Source organism: Moesziomyces antarcticus, assembly GCF_000747765.1.
Source record: "Moesziomyces antarcticus DNA, scaffold: scaffold_v10007, strain JCM 10317, whole genome shotgun sequence".
Taxonomy (NCBI): domain Eukaryota; kingdom Fungi; phylum Basidiomycota; class Ustilaginomycetes; order Ustilaginales; family Ustilaginaceae; genus Moesziomyces; species Moesziomyces antarcticus.
Genome location: NW_014639003.1, coordinates 572,649 through 595,404, shown reverse-complemented (window position 1 = coordinate 595,404; position 22,756 = coordinate 572,649). Strand labels below are relative to the sequence as shown.

General features: G+C 61.8%; 8 protein-coding genes across 8 annotated transcripts; 5 read left to right on the top strand and 3 right to left on the bottom strand.

Annotated features, from left to right (window-relative positions):
* Positions 1-85: 85 nt before the first annotated feature.
* Positions 86-3,967, top strand: PAN0_007d3316 (uncharacterized protein; the record flags this gene model as incomplete). Its single annotated transcript, XM_014801400.1, has 1 exon — positions 86-3,967. One exon carries the CDS (start codon positions 86-88, stop codon positions 3,965-3,967), a length of 3,882 nt encoding a protein of 1,293 aa, XP_014656886.1.
* A 238-nt stretch (positions 3,968-4,205) lies between these two features.
* On the bottom strand, positions 4,206-5,813 carry PAN0_007c3315 (oxidase cytochrome c assembly 1-like; the record flags this gene model as incomplete). Its single annotated transcript, XM_014801399.1, has 1 exon — positions 4,206-5,813. One exon carries the CDS (start codon positions 5,811-5,813, stop codon positions 4,206-4,208), a length of 1,608 nt encoding a protein of 535 aa, XP_014656885.1.
* A 117-nt stretch (positions 5,814-5,930) lies between these two features.
* PAN0_007d3314 (uncharacterized protein) lies at positions 5,931-6,501 on the top strand (the record flags this gene model as incomplete). The annotated part of the gene is made up of 2 exons (XM_014801398.1): positions 5,931-5,993; positions 6,046-6,501. 2 exons carry the CDS (start codon positions 5,931-5,933, stop codon positions 6,499-6,501), a joined length of 519 nt encoding a protein of 172 aa, XP_014656884.1.
* Positions 6,502-6,603: 102 nt separating this feature from the next.
* On the top strand, positions 6,604-11,016 carry PAN0_007d3313 (c2 domain protein; the record flags this gene model as incomplete). The annotated part of the gene is made up of 1 exon (XM_014801397.1): positions 6,604-11,016. One exon carries the CDS (start codon positions 6,604-6,606, stop codon positions 11,014-11,016), a length of 4,413 nt encoding a protein of 1,470 aa, XP_014656883.1.
* Positions 11,017-11,215: 199 nt separating this feature from the next.
* Positions 11,216-11,986, top strand: PAN0_007d3312 (uncharacterized protein; the record flags this gene model as incomplete). The annotated part of the gene is made up of 1 exon (XM_014801396.1): positions 11,216-11,986. The coding sequence occupies one exon, from the start codon at positions 11,216-11,218 to the stop codon at positions 11,984-11,986; it is 771 nt and encodes a 256-aa protein (XP_014656882.1).
* A 1,184-nt stretch (positions 11,987-13,170) lies between these two features.
* Positions 13,171-19,344, bottom strand: PAN0_007c3311 (uncharacterized protein; the record flags this gene model as incomplete). Its single annotated transcript, XM_014801395.1, has 1 exon — positions 13,171-19,344. The coding sequence occupies one exon, from the start codon at positions 19,342-19,344 to the stop codon at positions 13,171-13,173; it is 6,174 nt and encodes a 2,057-aa protein (XP_014656881.1).
* Positions 19,345-19,979: 635 nt separating this feature from the next.
* PAN0_007d3310 (manganese superoxide dismutase) lies at positions 19,980-20,737 on the top strand (the record flags this gene model as incomplete). Its single annotated transcript, XM_014801394.1, has 2 exons — positions 19,980-20,508; positions 20,595-20,737. The coding sequence occupies 2 exons, from the start codon at positions 19,980-19,982 to the stop codon at positions 20,735-20,737; spliced, it is 672 nt and encodes a 223-aa protein (XP_014656880.1).
* Positions 20,738-20,802: 65 nt separating this feature from the next.
* Positions 20,803-22,377, bottom strand: PAN0_007c3309 (uncharacterized protein; the record flags this gene model as incomplete). Its single annotated transcript, XM_014801393.1, has 1 exon — positions 20,803-22,377. The coding sequence occupies one exon, from the start codon at positions 22,375-22,377 to the stop codon at positions 20,803-20,805; it is 1,575 nt and encodes a 524-aa protein (XP_014656879.1).
* Positions 22,378-22,756: the final 379 nt, after the last annotated feature.

The window sequence follows — 22,756 nt, the reverse complement described above, 5'->3', positions numbered from 1 at the left end:
GCGTCCAACAGCATACCACGACGCGGCGATCCCGGCCATGATCTCGTGATAGATCGGCATAGTCGGATATCAACAGAACGCAACCATGGCCAGTGTGGCCTCAAGCTCCAGAAGGACGCGCGCGTCCGTCGCCGCATCCACATCAGCTTCCGCGGCGGCAGCGGCCGAGCGCAATCAGTATGACCGCATGGCCAGAAGGCGCACTACCACCTCGCTTCAACCCGCAAATGCCTATCGCATGCAGCTCGAATCTGCTTCCGAATTCGAAGATGATGGTGGCGGCAGCAGCAGCAACAGCAGCAGTCGCAAAGACCCCCAGCCAGTGGTGTACATCCCGGAGCGCCTCGATGAAGATGACGAGGACGACGCCATGGACGAGGCGCTCGTCCTCGAACAGGTCACCCCGCGACCCAACCGACGCGTCATGATCGACAATGCTCAGCTCGACACCACCCAGTCCGCGCTCGACCGCTTTCGCGCCACACAAAAGCGCGGCATCCGGCCCGAGAGGAAGTCGATCGCCGCACCACCCTCAGCCGTCAGCTCGTCCATGCGCTCCCAGGCTTCTAGGCCCTCGAGGCAGAGCGCACCGCTTGCCCGCACTACGATCTCGGAGCGGTCCGACTCTCGCAGCATGTACACAGCGCGCAGCCGACGATCCGAACAGTCCGGCGCCACCAACCGCGCTTCCCGGCGTTCCGCAAAGCTCGACCTAAACGACACTTCGGCAGACGAATCTGCGGGCAACACGACCATGGCCAGACCCGGGCAGCGCCTTCGACCCTCGCTGGCGCTTCCAGATGGCCGTCTCGACGTGCCGACCATCGAAGAGCGCTGTGCGGCGCTGGTCATCAACGCAAAAGGCGTCCTCCACTTCTACATGGACCTCTACACGCTCGGATGGCGGCCCGAGTCGTTCGACGACATGATGCGCAACTGGGCGCCGTTCGAGTCTTACAAGACCAACCAGCTGCTCGCAGAGGCGCAGTACATGCACCACTTTGTCGACATTGACGAGGTCAAGCGCTCGCTCAATGCGGCAGGCCAGCCGCTGCCGGACGGATTCGAGGAGGCCATGAAGATGGCCAACTGCGCCACGTTTGTGCACTACATCCACCAGCTGCCCACGCAAGCCGCCGAGTACGGCCGACGCTCCGGACAGCTCGTCACGAGCGCCGACGTGCTGCGTGCGCCGCTGCGCAACGTCAGCGAGCTCAGCGACGCCCGCCGCATCTTTCTGCGCTGGATCCTGCCGTTCGATTGGGAGCTCACCGACGAGGTGCTCAACATGCTGCTCGACATGAGCATCCAGATCTTCATCCACCGGCTCGAGCGCATTGTCCGCGCCGCGAGGGCGGGCGAGATGACCGAAGAAGAGGCACGCACCGCCGCGTCGGACCTTCTCATCGATCTCATGAGCGGCGACGTTGTCCGGCACTCGTTGCAGCGGGTCAAGCGCCAGCGCAACACGAACCGCGCCGAAATCGAGCGCATGGTGCAGCGCTACGAGACGTTTGCAAACGTGCGCCAGATCGACCTCCAGGCCATGGGCTACGACTTTGAAGCCATGCGCGATAGCTTTTCGTTCGCCAGCATGTCGGCTGACCTCACTGGATACGTCCGCGACGTCGTGCGCGAAGTGGATGCGGGCATGCATTCCACGACGCTGCCCTTGATCATCGACCGACTCGCGCGCGAATCGAGCGTGTTTAGCGAGTCGGACGTGCCCGAGATCGCGCCCAGCTCCAGCTCTCGATTCAACGATGCCTCCAGCGCGATCGCAGGCCCAACCCAGTCCACGCCCAAGGCGACCGCGCAGGGACCGCAAGCCTCGCAAGCTTTCGCATCGCAGTACGCCAACTGGCTCGACGACATGCTGCAGGATGACGAGTCTCAAGCCACCACGAGGAATCGACGCGGCCAGGACCAGGGCGAGGCCGATCTGACCGCGACGCAAAAGATGAACGAGCTCGACGCGATGCTGCAAGAGTCGGGCTCCGAGGTGGCTGCTGCGGCGGAAGCCAGCAGTGTGGATCTCGACATTGCATCGAGCCCACCGCGGACGAACCAGCTTGGGGCGCGGATGTCTGCAGCGCTGCACAGCTCGGGCCGCACACACGAGCGAGGCGTGCTGGTGGAGGCTGTCGAGATATCGGAGACGAGCGATGCGACCGGTGCCGGCGATCTGCGACGCACGCGCGACGGGCCCTTTGATTCGCCGGCCAAGGAGCGCGCCAGCCGCATCGGCTTTGACAAGCAGAATCGTCTTGTCCGCCAGGTGGAGCCGGCCGCGCGCAGAAGCGCACGCATGCTCGACGGCTCGGCCGCGGCCGTGCGCGAGTCGCGCTTCGACTCGCAGGGCGAAGAGGAGGAGGATGTGTTCCTCGAAAACGCCACGCGCAAGAAAAGGAGCGGCAAGAGGAAGGCCAAGGAGGTCACCGAGGGCCCTGCCAAATCAACTCGCGGCGCAGCCAGCGTGGCGGAAGTTCCCGCGAAGAGTGCAACTCGGCGAAGCACACGGCCGAACATGCGCAAGAGTTACGTTCCTGAGGCTACGACAGAGGAAGAGGAGGGCGAAGCATCGGCAGAGCAGCAGCAAGAGGACCAGAATGCGGAGCAAGAGGACCAGAATGCGGAGCAAGAAGGGGCCGAGGAGGACGAGGACAGCGAAGATAGCGAGGACAGCGACGATAGCGAGCCGCAGACGGCCCGACGCACCGGATCGCGCAGTGCGCCGCGCCAGCTGGAGCTGAAGCGCGAATCTGCCAGCCCGATCAAGACGCGTGCTCAAGCCGCTGCATCCGCGCAGCAAGCGGACAACATCGCCGCGCCTGCTGTAGCCGCAACTACAAGCACGCGAGCCACGCGAGCAGCTGCACGGGCAGCCGCAGCTGACGGTGGCGCCACAGGGCTTGGCCGGGGTCTTCCTGACGACGCTGCGAGATCGGATGCGCGCATCCTGTCCACTGCATCCGGGCGGCTGGTGGAGGAAGGCTCGGGCAGCGAGCAGGGCGATGCGTCGCGGGACCGGGCGCAGGAGCGCGCCGAGGGCGTGGACGGCGAGCTTGGCGCGGTTCGAAGCACGCCCGATGCGAACTTTGTGGGCGACGACGACGGAGCGGTCCTCGACCGGCGTGCGGCTTTGGACGCTGCGCTGGCGGCGAGACGGCCGCGCCCGGGTACGCTGCAGTTCTACCACCCGGAGGCGGACGACGATGCGATGCCGCTGCCTGTGGACGATGTGCCGGCGGATGGCGAAAACGTGGACGCGATTGCGATGCGCAATGCCGAATCGGTTGCGCAGATCCTGCACTCGAGCGATGCGGTTGTGCGACGCCGCATCGGGCCGTATCGACCTGGCAGCACGCGCGGCGAGCCTACAGCGGAAGAGGACGACCCGATCCGCGGGTCGGATGACGAGGAGGTGGATGAACTGGACGACGACGAGGCGCAGCGACGCACGCGGCCAGCGGGGCGGGGACGACGTGCGCGTTCGGGCACGCAGCGAACCGAGCCGGCTGGGCAGGCGGTGCGAGTGCAGCCATACAAGCGCAGCAACCTGTACGTGACGGGACACAACATGACGGGCCGATCGTACTGGACCGACACGGAGGTGCGGTGTCTGCTCGAGAGCCTGCACGAGCTGGCGCGGTACAAGAAGGTGGCGCCCAAGTTCAAGGTGTATGCCGAGATCCTGCGGCGGCACGGCGAGCATGGGAGCGAGAGCACTACGCTGGCGCGCTGGAACAATGTGCAGCTCAAGGACAAGAGTCGCAACGAGCTGATGCGCATGCGCAGGGAAGGGCTTACGATTCCGTACTGGAAGAGGCTGCTGCATCCGAATATTTGGAAGCCTCCCGTGCATAGGGTGAGGGACGAGACCGAGGACGTGCCGGTTGTGGACGCGCAGGATGTGCCCCAGGAGGGAGGTGGTGATCAGCGCAATCCGCTCACCAATGTTGACTAGTTCCCCGGCCTCACCCACATCGCAATTCAGTCGCGCGCGAACGCAATGTGCCCCCATGTTTGTGCTGCGGTCGAGAGGGGTTCGCCTGACAGGAAAAGCGTGTGTCACTCCAGAGCGATCGTGTGAGGCGGCGTGCATAGGTGTGACAGTGTGCATTTTGGGAGGTGATGTTATACAGGATGGGGGGAGGGAGCGAGAGTGGTGGGTTGGTAGTAGGTGTGCGGAAGTGTTGGTGGATTCACTGACGTGCGCGGCGCTGGCGGGCCTTGAGAACACGATCTCTGTTCCTCTTTGCCTCCCTAGCCTCTGCATCCGCAGCAGCGCTCTTTGGCTCTGCATCGTACGCGGCCTTGTCATCCAGAATCTCCCTGAGCGCCTCCTTCCTAGCATTTGCAGCAGTCCCGAACTTTTCCACCGGCTTGACCGTAGGGTTGGAGTCCGAGAGCTTGTCGCGCGCCGCACGCAGCTTACCCATAAAACCCTCCTTCTCTTCCGCATAGGGGTTCTTGGGGTGTACGATGCGCTTGGGGAACTTGGCCCACTGACGAACCACGGGCACCTGCAGCACCAACAGCTGCACCACCGAAAACACATTCGTCGTCGCCCAGTACACCAGCACGCCCGCGGGGAAGGTGGTGGAAAAGTAACCCAGCACCGGCATCAGACCCCTAAAGATGTACTTCATCATCTGCGTCTGGCTCGGATCCGCCTGCCCCGTCGTGCCGAACCTAAACCCAAGCTCGGCCACTGCAAAAGTGGCGGCGGTCGATACGGCGGGAAGAATCCACGTCGGATCGGGCGAAGTCAGATCGACTGCCCAGAAAGGTCCGCCGTGCGCAAAGGTCTCCGACCCCGATGTGGCGAGTCGCGACAGCGCAAGGTAGAACGAAAACATGAGCGGCAGCTGCACTGCAAGCGGGATGAGCGAGCCGATCGGGTTGGCGTTGTTGTCGCGCAAGAGCTTCTGCGTGTCCATGACCGCCTTTTGCATCTGCATCTGGTCGCCCGCCGCCTTGAAGTGCTTGATGTCGTCCATGTTGCGCTTCATCTGCGGCTGGATGTTACCCAGGCGGATGGCGTTCTTCTGGCCGCCGACATTGACGGGCGCAATGAGCACACGCAGTGCCACCGTGGTCACCATGATCGTGCCCCACCAGGGCAGGCCGGTGGTGGAGCCGACAATGTCAAGCACGTTGGTGAGGAAGCCGGGCGGAGAGAACCAGTTGGTCAGTCCGAGCTCGCTCAGCTCGCCCGCCTTGACGCCCATCGCACCGCCGAGCGACTCGGTGGCCGTCGACAGCGCAGTGGTGTCGATGTGGCTCAGCTGCTCCTGCACGTCGTGCGCCAGCTCCGACGCCTTTTCCTTGAGCGAGGCAGCCGCGTCCGAGGCGCCATCCTGCGCAGACTGCACGCCGTCCGCGACGGAGGCGCTGGCATCGTGCCAGGTTTGTTCGGTAGCCTGCTTGGCTTCGCTAGCGGCTTCCACGGCCTGATCCTTCTTCTGCTCGACTTCCGAAACGAACGGTGACGCCCCGGCCTGTTGGGGAGACGGCTTGGAGAACGGCCACAGCGAGAGGTTTCGATGCGCAACCGTAGCCGCGAACGGTGTTGCGCCGACGGCGGAGAGGCGGGTGCCGGCTGCCAACGCGATGCTCGAGCGCGACGAGGCTGCGGACGAGTAGAGCGAGGAGCGCGATGGCGATGCTGCAACCGAGAAGCTCCTCGGCGCGGAGGCGTAGCGAGACGAGCCCGGGACGATCGACGAGGCGGGGCGCGGACGCAGTGCCAGCAGCGGCGAGCTGCGCAGCTGAGCCCGCTGGGCGATCGATGCGGCGCGGGAAGCCATGATGTCTATGCTTCGGGGAGTTGCCGACGCTGACAGATTCGATTCGATGCGATGCGATGCGAGGCCGGGTGGGAAAGGTGTCGGAAGATCCGGAAGAAGATCACTGCCCTGACCGCCATGTCAAGAGCAAGAAGAACCGAAACGCATAGCCTCGACAAAAATCGGCAGCCGCCAGATTATGTAAGCGCAAACCCCAAGCCTAACATCACGAAATGTGACGCACGCGCAAAAGCGTCCGTCGGTAGAGCCGGGGCAGCGGGAGGGGGCCAAAAATGACGCACGCACGGACGACGGTGGGGAGCCTGTGTTGGTCGATGTCGCGCCTTGCTTGAGCCGTGGAGCCGAGTTGCGACACGCAAACCACGCTCGCTCCGCTCCGCCCGCCTCGACGGTGCGTCAGCCAGCATCAGTCGGTCGGCACTTCCGCCAGACTCCTTCCACCGGCGGACCGGCGTATCGTCTCGCATCTCCACATCCCAATCCATCGCATCACATCGATAGGGCCCCTCCTTCTGCCCAGCACCCGACGCTCAACGCTCAACGCTCGGCGCTGGAGTTGGCATCTCGGCGCGGTTCCGATCCACCTCCATATACCCTCGCCGAACTCAGCACGCGCTCAGCTGCGCAATCTTGCCCGCAAATCACAACCGCCCTCGCCATGCTCACGCCTACTCGTCCATGCGACTGACATCGATACCTTGATCCTGGCGGAGCACCTTGATAGTCACCAACTCGCCTCCACACAACCCATTCATCACCGGCATACACCAACACAGCCACCACCACCACCATGACAACACGCAGCACCAAGAGCAACCGCAGCGGCTATGCTCCTCCCGCTTCCATGACCGACGGAGACGTCTACGTATTCCTTCTCCAGGTCGCCTACCATGCGCATCTCACACAAGCTCGCAGGGAAGCCAAGGCAAAGGCTCGCGACAGCCTCGCCGCAAATGCAGCCGCCTCCGCATCGCCAGCCACGACAAAGAAAGCCGCCGAGCCTAGCTCCAAAGGCGACAGCTGGATGGGCTTTGCCGGCCTCGCAGACATGATCCGCGACGTCGGTGGCTCCTCCAAATCAGCGCGCTTCCCGGAAAAGCTCATCAAAAGGCTCAACGACCGCCTCGAACTCATCGCCATGGGCCGCGATGCCAACTTCAAAGATCAGAGCCTCAGGCAGACCATCGGCATCTTTTACGGCACCTTCAAGGAAGCCTCGTTCCAAAAGCAGATGAAGGAGAACCGAAAGATCGAAGAGCTCATCCTCATCTTTGTCACCACAGCACAGGCCAGCCTCAAGAAGCGTACGGCCGGCGACGAGTGGAAGCAGGAGCTCAACAACCAGGTCGGCCACTTTGTCACCATCATCCGCGAGTGTCTCAAGACCGTTAGCGGCGTGCCTCGCGAGCTCACAGACCGCCTCGAGGGCTACTCGTCCAAGCTCGCTCCCACATCAGCTGCTTCCGCCAGTACGTCCACCAGCGTCACCGCAGGCTCCAACGGATACTCGGCCGCCAAAGAGTACATGAGCGCAGGCTCAGCCAGCAACAGCCGCCGAGCCAGCTCCGCGAGCGCTTTCCCGACAGCGTCCAATCCACTCGCCGAGTCCAGCATGGTCCGCACCGTCGGCACTCTCTTTTCCGTCGATCTCAACCAGCTCAGCCAGGACGTCGAATTCATCAAGAAGAGCTGCACCGAGCAGGCAGCCATGACTGATCTAAAGCGATGCGTCAAAAATGTAAACCTCCAACAACCCTGGCCAGGGCGTCCAGACGACTTTGACTCGGAAGAGGCCTACCAGCGCTGGAGGGCGCAGGAGCTCGCGTCGCTCTCGCAGACCATGATGGAGATGTGCCAGAACAACCCCGAACTTCTCAAGAGCACCTCAAACGATGTGCCAGGTCTATCGCCCGTCAGACCCAACCCGGCGCGGCCAGAATCGTACAGCAGCGCGCAGGGCAGCAGCTCACCGGCCACCGAAGGCCCAACCGCCACGCCCGATGCCGAGTTTGCCGCCCTCTCAGTCGACGGCAACGAAGACGACTCGTTCGTCTACATTCCGCCCGATCCCCGTGCCTACTACCACCGAGCACTCGAGATCTGCATCGACTACGACCTCGAGATGATCAAGCACCAGCCCGAGGAGGAAGAGGTCTCGCTCAGCATCTTGTCCAAGAGCCACGCCGACCTGCTCACAGAGTGTGCGCTCCGCTGGCGTCTGTCCGCATCCTTCCTCGGCGTCTCCAACCTGCACGTCATCAAGGACAAGTACGATAACGGCGAGGTGCCACTGGACTGCGTGTCCGAGTCGCTCACCACCGTGATGCGCTTGCTGTCCGAGCACGAATTTGCCCACTGGATGCGTTTGGATCAGACGTCGCTCGTCAGGCTCTACACCGCGCTCTTTGAGTCCTTCATCCGCTTCCTCTACGAGACCTTCCAGGACATCCACAACGTCGAGACCGAAGAGATCCAGCCCTACCTCACCATGCTGCAGGACCTGCATTCTTCCGGCTTCGTTCGCAGGGACAAGCGTCTTGACGCCGAGCCCGTCGCCATCGAGTCGCACGTCGAAGAGCTCAAAGACGCCATCCGTATCATGGCCATCCACGAGTACACTGCCAAGACCACCGAGCTCTTCTCGCAAGTCGTCACCAACGAGGTGGTGCCGCTCGTCCAGCTGCTCGATTGGCTCGAAAAGGGCGCAAAGCGCCTCGACAAGAGATACCCCGAGCCCGTGCTGGGTTCGGTCGATCCGGTCTCGCTCCTCCTCGAAAAGCAGGTTCCGCTCTTCCTCGACGATCTCGAGTCGATGAAGCAGCAGGTGGTCGACCACGCCACGCGCGAGCACGAACCTTTGGCGTTCGAGGACATCTTCACGCTCTATAATCGGGTCAAGGCGCTCCTCCGCATGTACCAGGCTTTCTGCTCCGACTCCGAGCTCAGCTTCAGCATCACAGACTGGTTCGAGCCGCACATCCGACACTGGCTCATCAACTCGGAGAAGAAGACCGCCGAATGGGTGCACAATGCCATCGCCAATGACAGCTTCACGCCCATCGAGAGCGAAGGTGCAGTGCACAGCAGCAGTATCGACGATCTCTTTGGAGCTTTGCAGCAGCCGGTCGACTTTATCCTGGGGCTCAAGTGGCCGCATGCTTATCAGAACGCACGCTTCCTCACGACGCTCGCCAAGATCGTCAGCCGCGCCGTGGAGCAGTACTGCAGTCGCGTGGAGGAGATGTTCATGGAGGAGATGTTCCCGCGTACGGCCGAGGACCAGGATATGGCGCAGAAACAGTCGGCGTGGATGGTCAAGGCCAAGCAGACGCTGGCGGGAGAGAAGAAGGTGGAGCCGTTCCACTTTCAGGCGACATCCTGCGTGCGTCTGAACAACATCGAGGCCGCGCGTGTGCTGCTCGACAAGCTCTACCAAAAGATCGATGCCGACAAGCAGGCCGAGATTGTCAAGCGTCATGCGCCCGAGGTGGCCGACAAGCGCAGCCGCGACCGCTTCATCTTTTCGATCAAGATCGTGCTGGGCGAGAACTTGCAGCCGATCCGCGACTCGAGCAGCAATCCTCGCATCGACTCGTTCGTCACGCTGAGCGACGAGCGCGGACAGAAGATCGCCAAGACACGCACGATCTACGAGACGTCCGAGCCGCGGTGGGACGAGGTGTTTGACGTGCACGTCGAGCAGCCCATGTGGCTGGCTGCCACCGTGTGGGACCGCAAGCTTGTCGGCGATCACAATCTGTGCGGACGCGCGTATCTGCGGCTCGATCCGCGCTACTTTGGCGATTTCCTTTCGCACGAGCTGTGGATGGACCTCGACACGCAGGGCCGTCTGCTGATGCGCGTGAGCATGGAAGGCGAGCGCGACGACATCCTGTACCACTTTGGGCGTGCCTTCCGCTCGCTCAAGCGCGCCGAGAGCGACATGGTGCGCATCATCGTCGACAAGATGTCGGTGTTCATCCGACAGTGCCTGTCGCGCTCGCTGCTCAAGACGCTCGTCAAGACGAGCGGCATCAATCTCGACAAGGCGATCGGCAATGTCAAGGCGCTGTACGCGTCTGCGCTGGCCAGCACCAACGCCAACGCGTCAATGATTCCGCCGGTGGAGGCCGAGGCGAAGCCCAAGAACCGGCCTGCGCAGCTGACGGACCACGAGATCGAGGCGGCCATCACGCCGCTGCTCGACTATCTGGACGAGTGTCTGGCGACGCTCAAGGGCAGTCTGTCCGAGGATGAGGCGCTGCTGGTGCTGACCAAGGTGTGGAAGGAGGTGCTCAACATCATCGAGTCGATCCTCGTGCCGCCGCTGTCCGATGCGCCATCGAGCATGTCGCAGCTTTCGGACAAGGAGGTGGACATTGTGTTCAAGTGGCTCGGCTTCCTCAAGAACTACTTTAACGCTTACGACGCCGAGACGGGCGTGACGCACGGCGTGCCGCTGGACGTGCTGCAGGGCGTCAAGTACCGCGAGATCCTGTCGTATCTGCTGCTGCACGACCAGTCGACGGACGAGCTGATGATGGAGTGCGTGCGCGGCATGCAGGCCAAGATGCGCCGTGCGGGCACGCAACGGCGTGCCAAGAACAAGTCGGTGCTCAACCAGCGCTCGCTCGGCACCATCAAGAAGCGCAAGCAGGAGAAGAAGGAGGACGACTCGGAGGCGGCCGCCAACGGCTCGCTCGACATGGCGATGAAGCTGCTGCGCATGCGCCCGGGCACGGGCGACTTTTTGCAGCAGCAGATGGCGACGATGCACACGCTCCAGCTTGCGGTTGGCGGCAGTCCGGCGCGCAGCTCGGTCGCGGGCAGTGCGCCCGGAACGCCCGGAAGCGGCGGCATGCGTCAGGGGATGGGGCCGAGGAGGGAGAGCAGGTTGCCGCCCATGCCACAAGCGGGGCTGGCGAGTGCGGCGCCAATCACGTCCAACGGCGGCGCGCCCAAGCAGGGCTATCAGCTCAGGGACGATGCACCGGCTGGAAGCGCAGCGGTGCCCGCCGGCCCGCGTTCGCCTGGAGGCGACCAGAGGAACTCGGCGTCGTTCTATGGGACGCAGGTGCCCGACACGCCCACACGGCGCAGCTCGAGACAGATCGGGGGGCGCAGCCCGTACACGGATCTGAAAAATAGCAGGTCGCCTGGCGCCCACGATTCGGTGTACAACCGCATCTCGCGGCAGCTGTAATGCGAATCTCGGTGGATAGCGCGAAGTGATGGTGGGTCGTGTGATGAGATGAGGAGTTCGGAAGTCGGAGCTTGAGCGGGCCGCCTCCACTTTGGGCGGTGAACCCTGAGCCGAAAAAAAAGTGGTGCTGTCTTTCTCGCCATCACCATTCTTGCTTTTCATCACGTACGCGGCGGCGCACGAGCGGGTTGTAACCGGCATGAAAGGCTCCACCAGCGGTCCTGGCGGCTCAAGCCAATCGCTGAAGCGCACAGCTACGACGTCCATCCCAACCTCGCGTTCGACCGGCAAGAAGGCGAGACTGGACGCCGCCTGCGCTGAGCGTGGATCTGACAGCAAGTCCAAAGTCGACAGCACCACCTTGGATGCATCGATTGGGGTGGCAACGTTGAAGCAGCTGAAACGCTCTTTACGCGCACTCATTGTTGGGCTCCAAGCCGTTGAGGCTGAGCGGGTGGTGCTCGATCGGGTGTGGTACAAGAACGCGTCGCAGTTCAAATCCGCCCTTTGGTGGCGTCACGCCAACTCGCTACGACGATCCCTACGCTCCCTTGACACCGCTCCAGCCCTTACTGCAAGGATAGCGTTGCTTTATGCAGAGTTGTGTGGAGCGGGAGAACCGGGTTCCAATCAGGGTTGGCCAGTGTTGCCGCGCGAAGCCAAACCAACATCACAAAGCATCGAAACCGTCCTAAGAACCTCGCAGACGAAACAAAGGCTACGAGAGGCGGAGGAAGAGTTGGAAGAGTTGAGAGGGGTGATAGATGTGGTGCGCAAAAGAGCGGAGAAGGGGGGCAAGGTGTTGATGGTTCATCTTAATACCCCGCCTGCGCCGACGTTTGCACCGCTCGTCGCGGGGTTGATCGCTATATGTGCCGCCGTGCACCATCCAACAGCCGCGCTCGTGGGAGAAGAGTCCGCGCTAGACGAACTCAAGAACATTTTAGGACTGCTGCGCACATCCGTCTAGCAAGCCGCAATTCGTGCATTTCAATCGAACATTTCAGCACGCCAGACCACAGAGGAAGAGTGGTGTGGTTGCGAAAGAGGCGGATTTAGAATGCCACGGGGTGACTGACCACGACTTGGTGTCGACCAGTGGCTCACACATCTCCTCTGTGCGGCCCTCTGCGGTGGTCACACGCATTTCAACTTGTCGCGATGCGAAGTCTGTGATTCCCATCGTTGTGACAGAAGGCTGAGCCTGGAGTCGGCGAAACGCGTGGCGCGGCGGTCTGCCTTGCGGAGAAAGACGCCGGACCACAGTTGTCCGAACAACCCGCAACTCAAGCTTGTCAAACCCACCAACTTTCACGCGCGTCCAGCTTGTGATTCCTAACGGTGCGGTGTGACAGAAGGCCAAGGTTGGGGTTGACGAACTGTGTGGCCTGGAGGTCCGCCGGGCGGAGGAGGACGCCGGGAGCAGAAAGCGACTGCGCCGAGTTGGTGGATGCTATCGGCGCGTCAGGTTGTGATTTGCATCGGCGCGACAGAAGGCTGGAGTCGACGAACCGCGGAGCCTGGCGATCTGCCTTGCGGAGGAGGACGTCGGAGGAAAGAAGCGGCTGCACCCAGGTTGTGGATCCCGTCCATGTGACACAAGCTTGGTGTCAAACCATGAGCCTGGCGGTCCGCCTTGCGGAGGAAGGAGCCGGAGCAGAAAGCGGATGTCCGAACAACCCGTAACTCAAGCACGTCAAACAAAAGAACTCTACAAGTTAGCGCGCCGACTTTATGCTTCCTGCTGTCGTGACAGAGAGTGAAAGTCGACAAAGCGTGTGGCCCGGAGGTCCACGTTGCAGAGGAGGACGGCTGTGCGAACAACCTGCAATTCAAAGCATGCCAAGCGAACTCTTCAGCGAGCAAGATGTGTGATTCAATCGGTGTGACGGAAGGTTAGGTTTGCAGTCGACGAACCGCCGAGCCTCGCGATCCGCCTTTCGAAGGAGGACGCTCGGAGCAGAGGGCGGCTGTGCGAACGATCCACAATTCAAGCATGTCAAACGAATGAACTTTCAAGCGCGCCAGGTTTGTGATTCCCAACGGTGTGACAGAGGACTAAGGTTGGAGTCGACGAACCGTGTGGCTTGGCGGTGAGCGTGGAGTGGAGATGACGAGGGCAAGACTGCGGAACTCTCGCGCGCGATGAGACGGCTACTGCCGCGGGTGCAGGCGCGAGTCGATGACCTGTTTCGCCTGGGCCACGTCGCTCAGCAGCGCGGCGCTCAGCTGCGCACCTTGCATGCGCTGCTGCAGTGCACTCAGCGTATCGTTGGCGAAGGCGACGTATTCGGCTCCCGCGCTGCTGTTCGGTGCGTCCTCGACGTACGCGCGCAATGCCGAGAGCAGCGCGGAAAGCACAGTGTGTGCCGTGCCCTGAGCATCTCGCAGCTCCGTAGCGATCCACGTCAACGTAGCATCCAGCATCCGTGGCCTGATGTCCGCGAAAGTATCCAAGTCGATGTCCCCGTCCGGCATGACCTCGCTCCATCGAGCCGTGAGCGAAGGCAGAAGAGCGAGGTATCGTGACGAGGCGGTCTTGACGAGTTCGACAGTAAAGACATTCTGTACCGACAGCACGCGCGCCACAGCCGTCTGGATCCAAACAGCCACACACTCCACCTCGTACTCCTTCCTGTCGAGTGCGCCCGGGTCGAGCGTGAGCAGGTTTTGCATGAAGCGGAGCGCGACATCGCGGCGCCCAACCGCATGGTCGATGCGTTTCCACGATTCGTTGCCAAAGCCCAGGTACGAGCTCCACGCGCGCAGACCGTTGGCGACAAGCACCTGCGCACAGCCCGCCCAGCAGTCGACCACAAGCTCGAGGAACTGGCGCGCCTCGGCTGCCTGGATCAGCTGCGCCATGCGCGTGCTCGCTCCGGCACGTGCCGTGTCCGTCCCAAGCCGCTCTGTCACGCCGAGCCCCATGACCACGCGCGCATCTGGGTGATACACATTCGACAGCAGCTGGAACAGTGCCGGCGAGATGTTGACTTTGACCAGATCACCGAATTCGCGGTCCCATTGTTTCCGCTCTTCGGCTTCCGCCACAGCGGTGGACACGACTTGCTCCGTGTCGGTAGTGCCATCCAGCAAGCGAGCAAGCAGTGGGTCTTCAAAGTCAAAATCGTCGTCGGCGGCGTCGAACAGCTCCGCAAAGCTGTCCTGACTGTCCTCCCCTCCCCCGCCGCCGTTTGAAGTCGGATTGTTTGCAACGCTGTGGTGTGTGGCAGAGGTCGAGAACGCGCGAATGCGTGCAAGCAGGAAGGTCTGGATGCACTTCAAGCCCTCCTGACCAATGCGTGGCTCGAGCGCAATCTGCGCCGCGAGCAGCTCGTGCGTCCATGCCGGGTGCAGAAGCTGCTGGTCCGGCAACTTGGCCGCGGCTCCTTCCAGATCCGCGTGCCTGATGACGTGCTGGATCGAACGCAGCGCCACCACGAGCAGCCGGGCGACCTCCTCCTTGCGCCTTAGCACCGCCTGTCTCTTGGGCGCGTTCTCGAATACCGCCGCCACCCTCTGCCCTCCGTGCGGAGTGTCGTGCTGGCGTACAATTCGGTCGATCTCGCCGTACTCTTTCCGGAGACTGGTGATCGTGTCGCCAAACCACTTGACCACGGGCGCGAGGTCGAGTCGGTGGTGTCTGAACTCGACAGCGACGTACATCATCGCACGCACGTTCGTGACCTGGCTGGTAAAGTCGGCCTCGCCAAACGCAGGCAGGAAGCTCTGAATCTGTCTAAGCCTCTGCGGCGATGAGGCAGGTACCAGATGGAGCAGCAGCATCACCACCGCGTAGTGGTTGAAAAGTACCGACCTCTGTGCGCTTGTCGGCACGTCCGTCCTCGTGAACGGCATTACGCGCACGGGTGTCATCCTGGAAAACAGCCTGGCGATCTTGCGGTCTCCTTCCTTGGCCTCGGAAACGGACAGCCGCAGCGCGTGCCCGGCCCGCGCGAGCAGCCGAACGAACAGATGAAAGCTCGGGTCCTCTCTTGCCTCCCTGTCCACCGCCACCTCGAGCTTGCGCACGTCGAAATCGCGAAGGAAAGCCGGAAAGTCGTGTTCCGTCTCTGTGGGCAAGTCTGCCAGCTTGTGCGAGTTGAAGATGTCGAACAGCCGCGCGAGCGTGAGGTCGGCGCCATCCATGCCCCAGCGCCACTCGGACACCAAGAGACAGCAGCGCTGTAGGACAATGCGGACGTAGGCGTCGCGGCGCGCAAGCACGTGCCAGCCCATGCTGATCTCGGACGCCTCGTCGGTGCGGAAGCGGAGCATACCCAGCGCCCGTGCGACTGCAGACCAACACTCGCGCAGCAGCGGCAGCTGCACGCTGCCCGAGGGCGAGATCTGCGAGAACAAGGGCATTGCGAACGTGCAGTACCACAGGCTTTCCGCACGCAGCAGGGGCGCGCGCTGCATGGTGCTGTCCCACCGCGCATGCGCCTGTTCGAACTGTGTCCAGAACAGCCGTCCGTCGGCAATGCCACGGCTCTTCTCAAACGAGTCGAGCAGGTGGATCACCCCGACCCACATCGAGGCCGCGTCGTCCAGCGGAGCCGCGTCCTGTGTACCCAATCCACCTTCAGCGCCATCGTCAGAGGCGGAGACGGCATTGCGCAAGGCGCGCACCGAGCGATGGAGCCCGTGATGCAGCAGGACAGCCATCAGTGCACGCGCAAAGGCGAGCAGACTCTCCACGGTTGGCGCCTCGGGCTCCAGAGCAAACGCGGCCTCGGCATCGCACACGGCCACAGCTCGCCAGCAGAGCTCGAAACGCATCCAGGCGAGCTGCAGGCATACTGCATTGCGATGCTTCTTGGCGGCGTCCGTCCGCTGCTGAATCGCCAGTATCGACGTCTGCAACTGCTCGATGCGCTCCAGCATCGTCCTGTAGCACGCGAAGAGCGCAGCGGCATCTCTTCGCGCCTCGAACGCCGCCTGTGCACACCTTACAAGCCAGCAACCCAGGAACGCGCCCGTGTCGCTAACGAGCTTTGCAGACAATCTCGCCGCATCCGCCTTGTCCTCTGCGTCGTCGAACATGCGGCTGATCTGGAGGCGCAGGCTGTCGACGTAGAAGGGAAGGTTGGAAGACAGGGCGTCGGCGTCCATGTCCATGCTCAGCGTTGTGTCGTCCAGACGCAGCACCTCGCCACGCCACGTGCGCGGTGTCGGCTCGCGGCGCAGCAGCCTTTCCGGCAGCGCGACCAGGTTTTGGATGCGAGCAAAGAGATCCGATGCGCCATGGCTGAGTTTCTGTCCGGAGGCCAAGGCGGCAATACCGAAATCGAGACTGATGCCCTCGAAGTCGTCCCATGTGTCGATGTGCTTGGCCTCGATCGGCGGCATGGGCCCGATGCTGAGGTTCTGGTGTGGAATGTGTGCGGTCCCGGGCGGGAGTGCACGTGTTGGCGTGCTTGGACTGCGCACTGCATCTGCGTTGATCCTCGTCACGCCGACTGACGCAACGCTGACGGATGGCGACGACAAAGAATTGCGCAAAGGAGTTCCCTCGCCCTCGCGGATCGTGGGAAGCGCCATCGGTCGGTTTCGCGGCTTTGCGAGCCTTGCATCAGGCAGTGCCGCTGCACCGTCCTGTGCGAGACTACTCAGCACCTGCCAGGGTTCGTCGTCATCCGAGCTGAAGCCATCGAGCGCTTTGTCGTTTCCCCCCCGTCTCGCAGATTCGAGGGTCTTGACCGGGTCGCGCGCAAACAGCAGGTCATGACGCTCCAAGTCCAGGCGGGGTTTCACGCGGGGCCGCACCACGGGAGGATTGCGCAGCTCGATAGGCGCTCCACCGGGCTGTCTTGCGCTCGAGGTGCGTCCGACCCGTGGGTCGAGCTTCTTTGTCTTTCGCCTCTTCTTTCTCGCTCGCTGTTCGTCTTTATCCCTGGTGTCGCCACTTTTCGCTCGGTTCTGATCGATCTCGCGCAGTTGCGACCTCTTCGATCCCGATTGCCGCTCAGAGCGTTCGTGTGAAAGAAAGCCGTCCAGTCGCGCTTGTCGGTGGACCGAATGTACTGCTTGCGATCGGGCCTTCTTCGTGCTGGGTTTGCGCCCAGCAGTGCGGCTGAGCATACGATCGATGGCATCGCGTTCGCGGAATGGTGTTCTCGACTCGAGCCGATGGACGGACCACCAGCCAACGGGCGCCTCTTCCATCTCTTCAGCCTCGTCACTATCCGGGCTCGGGCTGCGGAGACGGGGAGCAATTGGCTCGGGCGAGAGACTGCGAAGCCGACTGGGTGCAGTCGACGCGGAGGACGAGTCCGATTCCGAGTCTGGGTCGATGAGCAGAGCGTTGTCGGCACTGTCGTGCCGCCGCAATCGTTTGCGCGTCTGGCCGGGCTGCAGTTTGTCATCGCTTTCTTCTGGCATGACTGGCGGCTTGTTCTGATTGGCAGTGTGACCCGGCACATTGTCCGTCGAAGAGGAGGAGACATGGCCGTCCGAATGGTACGCCTTGCCGTGCCTCATCGCACGCAAGTCACGAATGTGCTTGCGCGCCATTCCTGCAGGCATCATCCTCTTGAGCTGGCGGAAGCGCCTTTCGTAGTCGGTGCTGTCGCTGCTTGACCCGTTGCCAGACCAGCGACTCCTTCGCCGGGAGCGTTGGGTCGTCGGCTTGGGCGCAGGCCGTTCGTCCTCCGAAGACTCGATCGTCACCGTCGCCTGGACGCGTGGGCTTGTTGCTTGATCTGCGACATTGTCTTCAGTGTCGGAAGGTGACAGAGCACGCAAGGGATGCTTTCGTCGGCTGGGCACGAGAATCGGCGCCCCGCCACTCTCTTGCTCTTGTACAGAATTATCCGATGCCTGTGTCTCTGGCCTGTCAGCTGGAAGCACAGCACTGCGCGCACCCTTGTACGTAGTTTGTACTCCCGGCTCGCCCGCCCTGTCCGCACTTGCGCTAGGTCTCGTCGTAGTCCTGGCAGCCTTGGCTAGAATCTCTGCAAGATCTGGTAAAGATTCAGCCTGCGATGACGACGGAGTTACCCCTCTGGAACGCGATCCACCTGCTTGCCGCTGTTCGAAATCTGAGCGACCAAGTACAGGAATCTCCACGATCACCTGAGGCGCTGTAGGGACAGATTGAGACGATGAGGTCAGGTCTGCTTCGTATTCGGCCTGGGAGCTGGGATCGGATCCAGGTACAAGCCACTGACTCTGAGACTCGCCAGAGCCTTGTGCAGCCGGGTCGTCGCGTTGTGCGCGAGCCGCCTCTTCTGCGAGCCGCCTGCGCTCCTGGCGATGCCACTCTCGCTGGCTGACGACAGCGTCCTCCCAGTCGTTGCGGATGAGCGCACGCTGGTAGCGCACGGCTTCGAGCGTGTACGGGTTGAGCTGCGCCGCTTTTCGTGCCCGAAGCTGGCGCCGAGGCGGCGTGGGTGGCTGTGCGGCGGCGGCGCGGGCGAGCCGTTCATCATCGATGGTCGTATTCCGCTGCGGTGATTGCCTCGGCATCTCAGGGCTAGTCTGCGCCTGCATTGGAGGTGACCGGTGCGCAGCAGGTCGGCTGGGTATGCGAAGTGGCGAGAGTGGAGGGGTTGCCACTGGCAGCAAGTCTGGCTCGCTCGCAACCTGGCGGGCCGGCATTGGCGATGGTTTACGGTGGGCCTCGCCGTCGAGGCCATCATCAGTCCGAGTCTGGACCTGCGGGATGCGTAGCGGAGTCAATGGAGGCGATTCGTCCATCGGAGGTCGTGTGGGCTGTTGGCTTGCAGTTGAAGGTGATAATGGCGGATCAAGCGGGAAATGCTGGCTTGAATCGATGTGCTGACTAGATGAGGGGAGAGGTACGGTGGCGTCGCTTCTTTGACTTGGTGGCAACGATTCTTCGATGCCTCCGTTGTCTAGTATTCGCACTGGGCTGGGTGATCCTCGCGGCCGCACATCTGTCGCGTCTATTGGGCTCTCGGGTCTTAATGGTGGAGTTGCCGGTGGGGAGGATAAGGCCGATGTTTGTGACAGAGGTGCTACCGCCTCTACAGCGTCTGTGGTCGGAAGAATGCTTCTGTCGAGCGCATTCTCTAGCAAAGACCGCGGTAATGTGTCCATGTATGTGCGAGCCTTTGGACGCACTGGGAGTACTGTTTCGTCGCCATCGTCATCTTCATCACCATCGTTAACCAAGTCGATTTGTGGCGGCGGTGCAAGGTGGGTATCGAGCGTGACACGGGACGAGCTAGCTATGTTAGAAGCCATGCTTGTGGATGATTGCGAGATGAAGAAAATGTCATCGTCGTCCGAGGTCGGGACCACCTCTTTGGGCCGAGCAACGCCTTGTCGGCCGTCGAGCTGCATGTTGGGTATATGGAGCATGGGTGCATTTCCCTTGTATGCTGCCCGAAAGTTGGGCTTGAGGCGAAGCAGTCTATAGTAGATACGGTTGGCGGATGAACGACATGGCCGTATTGGAGGTCTGGTGGCCTTCAGGTGGAAAGGAAGGAGCCGGAAGCTGCTGCTGTTGTGGTGGTGTTGATCTCGTAGCGAGGCGCAGTGGAGCGCTAAAGCGTTGGCTACGCCTCGAGCTCAAAAGTGACACCTTCGGTGCGCAGCTGTTGGTCCTTTACGCGACGCGAATTGCTAAGCTCTTCCCGATTCACTTTCCCATCGGGATCATTTGGTGCTCCCTTTTTCAGATCGACTTTGGCGTGTGATCGATGCGCAGCCTCGGCGTGAAAGGCTGCTCTAGCGCATCCCGATCCAGTCAGCGAGCGCCAAAATCCTCGGGCAGGGCGCGGAAACGCCGCGGCCAGGCTGAATGAGGAATCTGGGATTGCGTCAATTTGCGCCTGGCGGTGGAGGTTGAGCTGACGAAAAAGAGCGTCCGTGCTCGTCTTAGGGCCGAAGCTCCCGGCCAGCTCGGGGAAGCCGACGTTAAATAGCTGAGCTCGATCCACCTTCTCAGCCGTAACCAACCTGAAAGCTTCCATCACTGCACTACTGAATCCACAATGCTGCGAACTGCTCTTACTCGATACACTCGCGCTCTGCCGGCCTCGACGCGCGGTCTGGCTGCGTCCGTACGCGCCAAGCACACGCTCCCCGACCTTGCGTACGACTACGGAGCGCTGGAGCCTTCGATCTCGGGCCAGATCATGGAGCTGCACCACACCAAGCACCACCAGACGTATGTCAACGGCCTCAACACTGCCGAGGACCAGCTTGCCGAGGCGCTGCACAACAAGGACGTCAAGAGCGCCATCGCGCTGCAGAAGGCCATCAACTTCAACGGCGGCGGACATATCAACCACACGCTCTTCTGGGAGAACCTCGCACCCAAGAAGAACGGTGGTGGTGAGCTGTCCAACGGCGCGCTCAAGGACGCTATCGACCGCGACTTCGGCAGCCTCGATGGACTCAAGCAGAAGTTCAACGCCCAGATCGCCGCGATTCAGGGATCCGGCTGGGGCTGGCTCGGTTACAACCCCCAGACCAAGAAGCTCGACATCGTCACGACCGCTAACCAGGACCCTCTGCTGTGTAAGTCGCCACCCCAACCATCACCTTCTATTCACGGAGACTCGCCTTGCTGACAGGAAAAACTTATCTTCCACCATGGTTCGCAGCCCACGTGCCTCTGATCGGCGTGGACGCATGGGAGCACGCATTCTACCTGCAGTACCAGAACGTCAAGGCCGACTACTTCAAGGCCATCTGGGAAGTGATCAACTTCAAGGCTGCCGAGGAGCGTCTCCAGAAGGCCCAGTAGATGCTGCTGTCCCTCGACGCCCGCGAATCAGAAATCGAATGACATTGACCCTCGCTTTGTGTGATCTAGAATGCCAGTTCGTCGGATCCGTCGGGTCGTGATTGTTGGGGTTCAGATTCAGACCACTGCATGCTGAAAGCAAGCGCGATGAGTGCAGCTTGTTTCCTGCGCTGGTCCGGGTCGTCGATGCCGCGCACGCGCTGCGCGTGGTACTGGAGCTGGTTGAGCTGCGATACCAGATCGCCCTCGTCCTCCTTTGATCCCGTTTGCGAGCCAAAGAGCACGTTCTGCATGTCGGCAACCTCGCGGTCCGACGGAAGATCCGCACCCTCGGGCGTAGGCCATGCTTCGGAAGAGCCGGCTGATTGGAACGGAAGAAAGTCGTCGAAATCATCGTCGAATGCAGGAGCAGCCGGAGCAGCCGGAGCAGGTGCAGAGGATGATGACGCAGTGGGCCACGACGGATCTTCCGACGCCAGAAACGCTTCGAGTTCAGCCAGGTCAGAAGGACGGGATGATGAGAGAAACAGGTTGGCCAGTTGCTCGTCCAGCTCGCTCGTCTCTGCATGCGTTCCCACGCCCAGTGACGGAAGTCGTGCCCCTTCTGAAATCGCCTCGCGCCTCGCTTCCTCCCCTGCACCAGCAAGACGCGGCCCATGCTCGATCGGGTCATGTCGGTCTTGGCGCCATGCGGTCGTATCGTCGGAGAATCCGATGCTTGACAAGGTGTTGCTGGTGATAGACGAGTGATTCTCCCTTGGCAACGATCCGCGCAATCCACTCGTCGCATCTTGCTTGCGCACTAGTCCATTCCACATGTGGTTCATGAGTGCCTCGCGGATCCTCCCGATGCCATCGCCGCCCTCTTCGCTGTCTTCACCATCGGATCCATGGCCCTGACTCGACACTACATCCGAGCCGTCTGCGTCCGCCTCATCAATCGCGATGAACTCCCATCCTGCATCGGCGTACACCGCCACAAGATCGCTCGTTTTGACAACATCGTTCCGAGCCTCCGTTGGCGCGGAACGTGGCTCGTCATCGAAATTTCGCACCAGTTGCGGATGCGATGACGAGAGCAGAGACACGCCCACAACTATGCTGATGTCCGCGTCAAAGCCCGAAGCGACCTTGGACTCGAGACTGGCGGCGAGCTGTCGATGATGATCCAGGCTGCGGCTGCGGTCGACAACTACGAGGTACGCAGGGAAGGGCTGTGACAGCACATTACCCTCCGCAGCGGCGGAAGATAACGCAGATCGCGTGGCCTTGAGCGTGATGTCTACTTCGTAGTATCGGTTGGAGATGTGGTACGGCGTCGAGGCGTACCAGCCGCCGTCCTGGGTGCCGCTGGAAGAGCCTGCCGGCGCGGTGTACGTGAACGAGCTCGAGCCATCGTCGCTTTCGGAGTCGTCGACAAGAGTTTCAGACTGCCCGTCCTGGGCAGATGCGGTGCCCTGCGCAATGGCGCCAATCAGATTCGACGCAGCCGAGACCAGCGAGCCTGCGGACCGCGCTGAGGCGTCCAACGCTGCACGCGAGCGCGAGGCAGAGGAAGCGGACGGCGGGAGGTCGTACGGGACCACAGCCACCGTATTGAGCGGACAGGCAGCATCTGTGTCTGGCATTGCTATAGCCATGATGTTGGGTGGATGCCGTGATGGATCAAAGGGACGGAGGGCGGGTGTTGCGAGAAGGTTGCCTCTCGTCAGGGTCCATGCATCCCGATGTCGTCGTGCTCAGCCCGATTCAGACCTCGACAATCTTCGGAAAGACCCGAGCTACGCCGACAGGGCGAAGAAAAAAAAAAGAAAGCGTCCACCTCAAAAATTTGGCTTTGGCACGGCCTCCGCACAGACACGTTCAGCACACTTCGACTCATCGCAAAGCGTTCTCTTTGCGCTCTGCAGGCAGCAGGTTCGTGCGGAGAGAGAAGAAGCACCCTATCGATTGCGATTGTGATTCGTTCCAAGACGCTTCCGCTGCGGATAAGTCCCTTGACAGCACATCCGAGCGCTT